Source organism: Primulina eburnea, chromosome 11, assembly GCF_022965805.1.
Source record: "Primulina eburnea isolate SZY01 chromosome 11, ASM2296580v1, whole genome shotgun sequence".
NCBI lineage: Eukaryota > Viridiplantae > Streptophyta > Magnoliopsida > Lamiales > Gesneriaceae > Primulina > Primulina eburnea.
Genome location: NC_133111.1, coordinates 14,990,393 through 15,001,973, shown reverse-complemented (window position 1 = coordinate 15,001,973; position 11,581 = coordinate 14,990,393). Strand labels below are relative to the sequence as shown.

At 33.1% G+C, this 11,581-nt stretch overlaps 1 protein-coding gene across 3 annotated transcripts; it reads right to left on the bottom strand.

The window, feature by feature from the left end:
* Positions 1 to 589: 589 nt before the first annotated feature.
* Positions 590 to 4,769, bottom strand: LOC140804538 (ethylene-responsive transcription factor RAP2-7-like). Of its 3 annotated transcripts, XM_073160580.1 has the most exons (10): positions 4,607 to 4,769; positions 3,965 to 4,487; positions 3,239 to 3,264; positions 3,045 to 3,075; positions 2,881 to 2,968; positions 2,661 to 2,806; positions 2,248 to 2,351; positions 2,020 to 2,126; positions 1,511 to 1,606; positions 590 to 1,081 (listed from the first exon to the last, which is right to left on the bottom strand). In XM_073160580.1, exons 2-10 carry the CDS (start codon positions 4,474 to 4,476, stop codon positions 863 to 865), a joined length of 1,329 nt encoding a protein of 442 aa, XP_073016681.1. In that variant the 5' UTR covers positions 4,477 to 4,487; positions 4,607 to 4,769; the 3' UTR covers positions 590 to 862. The 3 variants fall into 3 exon arrangements, with proteins under 3 accessions (XP_073016681.1, XP_073016679.1, XP_073016682.1); XM_073160578.1 differs by having other exon boundaries at positions 3,965 to 4,769; XM_073160581.1 differs by lacking the exon at positions 1,511 to 1,606 and having other exon boundaries at positions 3,965 to 4,769.
* Between the last annotated feature and the right edge of the window lie 6,812 nt (positions 4,770 to 11,581).

Here is an 11,581-nt window from a genome sequence, read left to right as displayed (position 1 = left end):
TATGCAGATAAAGTAAAATGAAACCATGAAATGTAAATTATATTAAAATAAAGACTGTTAATTACAACTGATTCAATAAATTTCTAAAAAAACCGATGACTTACTTGATATCTACTTTAACAATACTTAGCTTGAATTTATCTTCTACCTTTATTCTATTAAAGTTACTCATTACGGACTAATTTACAATCAATTTTTGAAACCTTATTCAATTTTACAAAAACTTGAATCCTAAATTTATTTTCAACTATTCTCAAACTTATCTCTAATAATATCTGATAAATAGTTTATATAGCTCCATATATCAATCAATATCAATAGATTTTTTGAAATTTTAAATATTTTATTTCGATCCAAATTTTATAAACTAAAAATTTATTACACTTATAATATATATAAAATAATATTGTCATGCAATGCACATGCAAAGCTAATTAGAATACAAGTTTAGACGACTATATATAACAAAAAAATTTACTAGATATTATTTTTGTTACGTAAATTTCTTTCCGTAACTTGTATTTTTGATACATAGATTTCTTTCCGATTACTCCTAGTAAGATAATAAGTTTTACAGTACACACTGACAAAAATCACAATCCAAGTTATTCATAGCATTAAATTCCTCAAACAAACCAAAATCAAAGTCTACTACAAATAGCAGTTTTATGTGGAAATAGTTGCAAATTTTCCACCATGGATGAATTACTTATTGTAACGGACACAAAATGCAGAGTAATATTTATACCAGCTATACATGATATCATGGGTTCTGACATATTATTCTACACGCGTGTTCTGGAAACATTCCATGGCTCGAGTCTAACTGAAATAGTCATGGTCTGTTGCGTTTTTGCACAGATCACTGAAGGTTGTTGACCTTGCTTGCAGGAAGCTGCAGCCTGGATGTCGAGGAAACGAGGGAATTCGAACTGGGAGTGGTGGTGGTAGAGAATCCTGATGATGCTGCAGAAGATAAAAGGGGCACCGGAGCGGTCACACCGGCACTTTGCATTTTCCATGGCCAGTTTGGGTATGGAGGCGAAGCAACGGCTCCATTAATTGTTCCGGTGTATCTTTCCTGCAAATAAAATTTTAAAAATAACAGACTGCCGTAACCAACTATAAATTATTTTATCATAGTCTTTGTTAGTAATTGCATGCATGCAGACAGAATGTGCGAGTAGCTTCGATAAGATCAATGACAAGAACATGATTGGTAGACAAGAAATGAGCAACTTATTTAGGGAAGCTAGTAGCAAAAATGTATTGTGGTATGAGTCTCATATGACTTGGGACAATTGCATGAATATTTTGTTGCCTTCAAGACGGAACACAGAGAGCGTGCTTATGTATGCTTCTTTGACCGAACTAATGTGGGAAACTTTCTTCTGATCAAGAAAATTGTTGCTTGCTCTCTATTTACTATGTAACTAATTATTTCGTCTAGGAAAGTTCATATTCGTTCGAGTCCAGAGTTGAAATACAAGAGTATGAAGAGAAAAATCACCATTTTATTTGGAGGAAAACCAGAGTACGAGCCAGCCCACAAGGAGGAATACTGGGATGCAACTAACCCATGGTGGGAAACGAAGGGTGTGTCAACCTGTGAATTTATGGAAAGGGTATTAGTTGTTACAAGATATGTAATATCACCAAAATATAGGATTGAATGTCGATGTCTGTTAAAACTAAGAGGTGAAATAGTTCGGTGACTACACATAACAAGTTCATTAGGAAGGGAGAGAACGGATACACATACATATGAACAAGAGCACAATGGACAAGAAGGTTTCTGTTGGTTTAGGAACATGACTAGGCAATGAATCCAGGCACCGCAAGTGTAATGAAAGGAGTAATTGTTTCTTGCCCATTCTTACAATCCAATTTGTGTTACCCACATAAGACTTAAATGTACAATATTTGTTCATAAAGTGTACTAAGTTGAGTGCACGTCACAAAAATTTTAAAGCAAATAACATCACCCTGAAACAATATAAAAGGTTAAATATTTTTTACCCTTGTCCTATTGCAGGGAAAGTCCAACTCTCTCGTAATGTCATTCCCATGCGGACCATTTGAAGCTAAAGACATTCCAAGATTGAGATCAAGATTGTCATTAATACCTAAATACATCAGCAGTAACTCCTTTAACACTGAGTTTGTTCATGTTCACACGATATAAACAATGGCAAAGCAATTGGAGAACAACAATAGCAAAACAATGTTTTTACTCGTTAGTAATACCTGCGACGTCAGGGCCGATGTTTCTGTCTCTCTCATAGATACTCGGCTCAAAGTTGGTTACAGCTTCAGTGACATTACATTTGATGGTTGCTTTATCATAACCCCTGGAAGAGAAAACAAAATGAGGATCATTTGATGAGATCAATCTAATAAATTTGTCCTACTCAACACTAAGTCTCAAATGGTATGAATCATGATCACAAGAACCTTGCAGCTTTGACTTCACTGACGAATAACCCAAAATACATATGCAAACTTAGAGCTTCAGAACCTATCAGAGATCAATCACTGCCCAGAAGAACCATCACAACATATGCAAACTTAGAGCTTCAGAACCTATCAGAGATCAATCACTGCCCAGAAGAACCATCACAACACCGTGTACAATGTAAAAGCTTGAAAAATATTGATACCTTTTCCCGAGGAATTGTCCCATTTGTGCCTCCCAGCGACCACATTTGTGCAGAGTTACACCTCTGTACTTTGAGCTTCCTCGAGAGAACCCGGTGCTTCGGCGACGGAGAATGTGAACAAACTCTTCTTTTGTCAAGTCTTTCATCTGCAAAAAATAATCAACTAAATAAGATTCATTGATTGAAACTTAAAAATCATCAGTAAGAGTCAGAAGCGAACCTGTTTCATGTCGTCTTCATAATCACCAAGTTTAAAATTGATATCAGCGTCAACCCCACGAAACTTGATGGCAGCGCGATCATATGCTCTGCATGATGAAAATCGACAAGAGATTAACGCTACAAAACGTCCACAAATCTCTAATGCACGATAAAGGTTTCTACCTTGCTGCTGCATGAGCTGTGTCAAATCCTCCTGAAACAAGAAATCCAACAAAATTAAAAATCAAGTGCGATAGAGAAACTAAAACAATTTGCAAAAGCAAATTCAACTTCCCATGACCTTCAAATTAAATTATGTCTAAACCAGAAAAATCAGAAACGCAATATAGTGTGATGCAAGTAGTTTAATTTCTTACCCAAATAAACTTGTTTACCGCAGTCCCTGATCACGAATACAAAAAAAACAAAAATTAAGATCAAGATAGAAAAGGCACCACATGACATACATAAAGAATTACATAGCTAATGACATAAAATAATCAAATGCTAGCCATTCCTAAGGGTAACGTTACTATTTGAATCTTGTAAATCAAATTCATCACCCATTCTATTTTTGAGCTTATTCAGGTGCATCAAAATTTGTAGTTAATGTTACCAATCCAGCTCGAATTAAAATTATGAAGTACTTTTAAGCACCATCATCCAAAGTGTGGCATAAATTTGGTCGCATAGGCAGCTATCGAATAATTTGTAGCTGTGTCACATATTCAGTCACGACGATTCATTTACGGTGCCATATAGGTGATCAAGATTCGATATGATGTTGTACCACATAATCTTTCACACGCAAGGATTTACAACTCTTGCTCCTCCGAAAGAACCCAAGAATACCCATATTGCCAACGAATCATCATCCGCAAACAGCTACCAGTGCCGAATTAATATCACACAAGAACACTAAAGAAATATAACATAACATTCAGATTTGGATGATAATCAAACCCAAAATACAACCACGATTTCTTTACCGATGCAAATCAACCTAATATCCATAACCGCTTTCTCTCTCAACTATACACAAAAATAAACAAAACATGCATGCAAACACAATTATTGTTAGATATGATATAATTTTGAGGTACCAAATGTGTGATTCCCATCTCCCAGTTCTCCGGTAGAAAGTAACCCCTCGATACTGCGAGCTCCTAGACCGGGGACCACGCCTACTCTTCTTCACCTGCGGCTGCGGTTGCGGCTGCGGCGGGAACTGTGCGTTGTAAATTCCCATGTCCACTCCGCCTGAAACCTCCGACACCGGCAAATCCAGCCAATACTTAGCCCTAGAATCCACCGTCTCCAGCGCGGACGACGAGGCACACACGGGAAAAAGCTGCAGCTCGGTCTTGTAAACGTTGACGTCATCGTCCGCGTCATCCTCGATCTCGATCACGTTCTTGTCAAGAATCGAGAAATTGAGCGTGGGCAGCAGATTTCGGCGGGTGAAGCTGTTGGATTCTTGCTCTTCAGAAGCCCCATTGTCTGTAGAGGAGGTAGTGGTGGAAGTAACCGAATCGGCGGCGGTTGCCAGGGTCTTCCGGGGGTGGAATTCGGTGGAGGTCATAGAAATCGCCGACGGAGAATTTAGATCCAACATTGCACAACCCTCTACGAAAAAGAAGCTTCGAATCAAGTTTCTTGACGAAAGAGAAACTTCACATGACAGAGAGGAACAGTTCTTAGAGAATGGATCGGAGCTGTATATAAACAAAAAGTTGAAAAAAAACCTTCGAAAGCGAGAACCCACGAGCTATATATACAAGATTTATACGAATATATCACCGCTAGAGTGCCTCCATTTCAGGGTTTGGAGAAATTTGAAGAATCTCCATTTTTAAAAGGAGGAAAGCAAAAGTGAAGAAGAGGAGGAGGAGGAGGAATAAGGGGATATTGAATGATTGGGGTAAGTGAAAGTAACAGACTATATTATACATATTATATATTTTTATCTTTTAAATATAATTAATTAAATTATTTATAATTTTATAAGTATGAATTATTCTGTGTTAATAAATTAATGATTTAAAAATTTAGAACCTTAACAAGCTATCACTAATTAAAAAAGAAAATATTTTATTTTTTAAAAAAAGAAAGAAAATATTTATAGATAATAAAGAAACATACCAAATAATAACTTTTTATAACTCCTTATTTTTTTTTTGAAAAAATATTTCTCTACATGATATCTTGACTTTTATAAAAGGATAAATATTTATAGCATATTTCAAATATAAATATATTTAAAATAATTTATAATATATTATTTAAAATAAAATATAGACTCAATTATTGTTCAGATAGTTTACAACTGCAACTTGTCCGTTAACTTACCCGATTTGCTCATTTCATTTGTTTCCACTTATAATCTTTGCTATGAGTGAGTGGTACGCATGGTCGCAGCTTTTATGTTATGTTGTTATAAATTTATTTTTGAATTTATAACAAAAACTTCATTATTTTAAATCAAAATGAATAGGAAATACAGTAAAATTTGATTTTATAGTATGATTGATTCTTTTTTTTAAAAAAATGCTATTAGAAAGATTTCGATTAGTTGCGGGGAAAAAATACAAAAATTTAAAACTGAATTTCAAGAAATGGAAGAAATTACATACAACTCTATTTGATATATATTTTCTTCAAAAAACCTGAAACATCATATTCTTTCTAAGGAATATGACTAGGTATTTTGTGAAACGATTTCACGAATATTTATCTATGAGACAAGTCAGTCATACCGATATTCACAATAAAAAATAATACACTTAGCATAAAAAGTAATACTTTTTCATTGATGACCCAAATAAGATATCCGTCTCGATCCGTGAGATCGTCTGCCAAGAAAAATATTGTATAAATTATTTAAAATAACTCCATTTATTCGATAATAACACAGTATTTTTTAATTTTAATGAATGCATATTTTTCACTCCTTTATATATATAATTTTGAAACCATATAAGTAATTTATATAAAAAACAATGAAGTGAAGATGGCGAAAAAAATTTAGATAAAACATCTTTTAAGGGATAAAATAATTTTGTCCGCCCTCATATTTATCTTATTTTTTTCTAATACAATAAAAAAAAACAACGCACAAAAAATTGAAACAGAAACTGTTAAAAATGTGGGTCTCATGTGAGACCGTCTTATGGATCTGAATCTGTGAGACGGGTCAACCTACCCATATTCAAAATAAAAACTAATACTTTTAGCATAAAAAGTAATACATTTTCATGGATGACCCAAATAAGAGATCTATCTCACAAATACGATCTGTGAATCGTCTCACACAAGTTTTTGCCAGATGACTATTAGTATTATTTATTTTATTAATTCAATTATTAGCATTGATTTTATTGCTGGATATTTTGGCAGAGACGGGAAGCCACCGTGTATGCATGTATTCTGAATTAACCACATTAGTAATTGTTAAAAAAATTGTAATTTGGATTGTAAAAAATAATATTTATCTAACTAAAATTAAGATAAATTTATTTATTTAGGAATAATGGAGTTCCTTTTTCTTATTCATGATTTTGGAAATTTATGTTAATTATTTATAGGCGAAACAAACTACAAAAAAAAAAAAATGATTGTTTTGAAAAAGTAGTTTCTTAGCTTCAAAACAACTCGTACTCGCAATAGTTAGTTCGAATTACATATATTTAATATTTCAACGAAAACTTGTTGTATATTTTCTTTTTATTATTTTATTTATTGTTAATTTTCAATCTTAATCGTATTTTGTTTTTTTAAAAATTTATTTATTTTTTCTAGCTAGCATAACATTGATATAAAGTTGATGAGTCACATGCTAACACTCCCACGAGAAAATGATAAAAATTGCTAAAATTGAAAGATAAAAGATTAAAATTATAATTCAAAAACATAAAAAGCCAAAATATAAATAAATATATATTACAGAAATTATAATTTTCCAATATTTCAATCTAACTAAGTAAGAAAAGCTAATACAGAAGCCATTTTAAAACTTTTACAGCCAAAAAACTAATAATGTTCAACCTAATATCATTTTACTAAATAAAAATTAATTTTTGATCAAAATGTATCATAACTCATTTAGTGAATTAAGTAATTATTATAATATAAGTAATTGGATTTGGCAATAAAATAGTCGATGCACCTTTTCAAGTGGCCAAATCTATTATTAAGATCTCATTTGGTCTGTGGAATGAGATAAAGTGGAGAATGTATGGAATGAGTGTTGAAAAAAAGTTTAACGATATAAAATGAACTGTCTTTTAGATAATGTTGCTTTGAAGATTTATCACACGTAAACAAAGCAAACAATATATTATTTCAGGCTTATGATATTATTTTATTGTTTGAGTTAGGATGCTTTGTAAATGAACCAAACATGGAAGGTTGTTTGATTATCTATGTTGTACTACATTTATACTTATAATTATGGTAACTTTGTATAAAAATAAAGGAAAAAAATTGAGTTAATGCAGTGATATTTAATCAAATGAATTAGCAAAACTTATAAATCGATAAAAGGTGTGTCTAAACCGATAGTGTAAAGCAGATAAATAAAAACACAATTTTGTTTACGGAATTTCGAAGGCCAAATCTTTGATTTATACATTCTTGTTGTTCTCACACTCTCAGTTAGAACTCCTCACATACGTAATCAGCCAAGAAGACAAGTTCCAATTGGTCTACAACTGATCATGTGGACGACGAGCCTGGAGATCAACTTTAACTTCAACTTTCGCTTTACTTGTAATTATCCAGCATTGATTATGAAATAAATTGTTGACTAAACTTTATTGTCATTTATTCGAGTAATCAAATTAACAGTTCCGACCTTTAGATCAGAGATGGAACTACAAATACTTTTATCTATTTAAGCAAATAAAAAGATGACACATTCAAGAATATTCAGATCTTCGGACCCTCCGAACGTACATAAGACCTTCCAATCGCCCTCATCCAATAAGGTGTCATCTGGATCAGTGATAAATCAACGCGTAGCAATGAGCCGATTTGGAACTTCCGAACTCGAGTTCGGCTTTTTGGAACTACCCGAATTTTAGCATATAAATATTAGCTGAATTCATTGCATTTAGCACACCCTCACCAGTCACCACTCCTCTCTCTCTCTCTCTACACTAGTAAGTAGTATTGTAGGCATTTCTAGCCGGTTTTCCAAAGGCAAGGCGAGTTGCAAATTGCTTTTGGAATAGGAAACGACTCCAGGATCTATCGACGAAGCAAGCATTATCCCAAAGGGCTATGGACTGATGAAGGTATAATCTGAAAGCTTTTAGGAATACGCTGGTGATAATATGTGTGTTTAAATATATGAGGAGACTAACTATAAATGAGTATTTAAATATGGAAAGTTGGTAATACTATCCTTTCTGGTTGTAATATCTAGGATCGGAGTTTAGGCCTTTTAGGACTGTTTGAAGGTACATATAGTACTTAGTTATCCAAGATTATAAATTCATATTTTGAATATATCTATTTTTTATATGATTGCATGTCATATGTTCAAATTTGATGCACCTAAAATAATTAATTTGAAGGTCATGAAGAATTTAAAAAAAATACTAACAATACCTTTTTAAAATTATAAAATTACAACAATTTAATTTATTAACAAATATTATAAAAATCTAATTTAATATATTTATATATTCTCTGATCACAATCATGTCCACTTACAGAATTTTTAAAACTATTAAAATATTTTATGTTAGGATGAAAAATAAATTTAGAGAGGATGAATAAATTTATCTCAAAAGTTTTTTGTTGGGTTAACAACATTGAAATTTTGTTCTTGTCAGTTGAGTTCTCAGTAAGTTAATAAGTATGAACTGTATGTAAGTAGGTTTACTGAAACTAGTTGAACGAATAGCTTATCAAGAAAATCAGTTGGGGTTTGTTGAATAGTAGAAATGTAGGTAGATTGAAAAGTAAAAAAACATAAGCTTGTTTTTGGATGTCCGGATTTTTCAAAACTCATACGTCACTCCTTATTCTTTACGGAAGGTTTGTACTAAAAGACTTTGGTAATTACAAGTAATTTGAAATCACACACTTCAGTAATACTTAACACGGAATAACTGAAATTTTTAGTAAAACTTCAATCCAAACACTTTGACCAGTAAAGCTTCTTACTCTCAGTCACATAGATTTCATAGATAAATTCTAAGCACAAATTTGATCTTCAAAATGATTAGATAATGATTTATCAGCATGTGCTGGTTATTTAAGTTTGGCTTAGGAAAAGCTTCTTCACAGAAGATTAGTTTGTTTTTTGATAATCTAAAGATAGATCATGTAATTGTATAACCTTCAGAGCTTGTTCAACTGATATATTTATAATTTAGTCTGCAACGGTAATCTTTTTGTTGGTTCGGGAAAATCCTTTAAAAACGTGATGAGATGCAATAGCTCGTGTTCTAAGAATGTTTACACAGATGAATTAGATCGGGTTTGAAATTAAATCAAGCAGAAAATACTCGAAGTAATCCTTGTTAAGAAAACTAATCGGTCAAAGCTTTTAATCTTGTGTAACAAATTAACTGAAGATAAGGGAGATCAGTTCTCGCATGTATCAGTTCAGTTATGGTGATAACTAAACTGATAGATACTCGAACTGATCAAGTTAGTTTAAAGCTAGGGGTTAACAATTTTGTGTATGGATGTTCGGAGACTTCAACTGCTCCTACGTCACCCCTTCTACCTCCTCGAGTAGGATACACTAGAAGACTTTGATTAATTATAGCAAGTGTAATAACTCACCCAGCTTAGGACTTACCCACTGCCTAACTTAACTCCTAGTCTAGACTAAAAGCAGCACCTTCCAGCCAATACTTCTTTAACGTCTATGTGAGAAAGACTACATACACATGTTTTACGTTTGTGTGCAAGACAGGTTTTGAGTGGTGGTGAGTGTGTGTATGTGAGAACTGATCTCTGAAAACTATCTAAAAGGTGTTCTCACACACTGAGGAAAATAGGCTTATAATCTAAGCTGATAACACATTAAAGTATTCCTTCTGGGGTGATTGTTTCTATCTTGTAAGCTGATATGTAATATGCGTGCCCTTCTTCATTTCACTTGTCAATTCTCATCTTGCTCTTCACTGAGCCTCGGATTCTATTTATAGGCGTTTGGCTGAATGTACAGTGAGACTCAGTGAAAGAATCCTTTACAGTTTGAATTTTTTCCCCCAAATAGATATCTGGAAAAATTGGCTTTAAGCGCTGCTGCAACGTCTCTTATTGTACCTTGATCGTACAATAACTTTTGTACCTTTGTGCACATCTGGATTAAGCTTGTCGTATCTGCAAACTGGTTCGCTCCTAACTGATGTTATGAACTGGTCTTGAACTTGTGAGGTGAAATCAGTTGACTCGTCAGCAAAACTGATTTCACTGATTCAGTTGAACTGGTCAGTTTGGATCTTCATCAGTTGAACACTTTATCAGCTGGCCGGGCTTCTGAAGGTCTTCTGCTGAACCACCTATCAAATGAAAAATCAGTTGAACTGGTTCAGTTCGATCAATCAGTTGGCACTTTCATTTTGCGTCTTGATAGCTTCAGTTTATGCTTTGTAACTGATCAGTTCGAAGCCTGATCAGTTTCAGTTTCTGTGCACTTAGTTAAATACATTAGAAACAAGATGACAAGTTTTGTTAACATCAAAATCAAGATTGAAAACATGAAATGTTGCAAAATATGTATGTTTCAAAATAAAGAAGTCGTTGTTTTCATGTCATCGTTCTTTCTGACATGCTATAGTAGTGGATCAAAACCTGACTTTTTGTTAAGGTTCAATGACTATTAGTACAGAAATTTTTATCCGTTATTTTAATCATTGATTCTTCAGGGAATGTATGGATTTGGACTTACTGATCCACTCATTAGACCTTCAGTTGGGTTTCTTCAGTCAATCTTGAATCGACTTGGCTATCGGTAACTTTCTTATGTTTTATCAATCTTTCTTTGTAATCATTTAGACTTCTTAGAAAAAAATTTCTTGTGAAAATTTAGTTTTCATCTTTGAATTCAGTTCAGCTGGTTATGTAATTATCCATTGGATCAACAACTTTGTTTAATCACAAAACTTAAAATGTTCCAACAAATTTTTTTTTTGGTGTTTGAAAAAATTGTGCCCAAAAAAATATGGAATTGAATTATTTTAAATAGTATATACAACTGAACTATTTAACTGACTATATCAGCACTGTTCTTCATGTATCATCTTCTAAACTGACCAGTATTTGTTGGTAGACTTCTTCTATGGTGGTATCAGAGCTAGCTATTCTAACACGAACATTTGAAAAGTGACTAAAATTATTTTAGTTTTAAATACTTTTAAAAGCTATTTAAAAATACTTGATATTATTTTCAAAACTATTTGAAAATGTTTATCTAACGCTCATTGCGAAGAGTAGAGAGGATTGGCTGTGCAAATAACATTGTAGGCACTTCTCTCGACTCTGAGCTTTGGGGCTTTATTCAGTCTGCAGGGGTATGAGTTCTACCAGTTGTCTATTCAGCAAAACTGATCGGAAGACAAGGTTTAAACTGCCAACCTACAAGTTGAAGCTGATTAACAAACGGGCACCTACTCTAACAAAAAGCTTGAAGAACTACACACGGGACGTGAACCGGAGAGGCGGGGGGGGGGGGGGGGGGGGGGATGCGGGGGAATCTT

Coding starts and splice junctions, on each gene's coding strand:
- LOC140804538 (XM_073160578.1), bottom strand. CDS start 4,476: ATGTTGGATCTAAATTCTCCGTCGGCGATTTCTATGACCTCCACCGAA. Junction 3,265..3,964: donor AGATGGGAATCACACATTTG/GTACCTCAAAAT, acceptor ATTCGTGATCAG/GGACTGCGGTAAACAAGTTT. Junction 1,607..2,019: donor TTCCCTGCAATAGGACAAGG/GTAAAAAATATT, acceptor ATAAATTCACAG/GTTGACACACCCTTCGTTTC.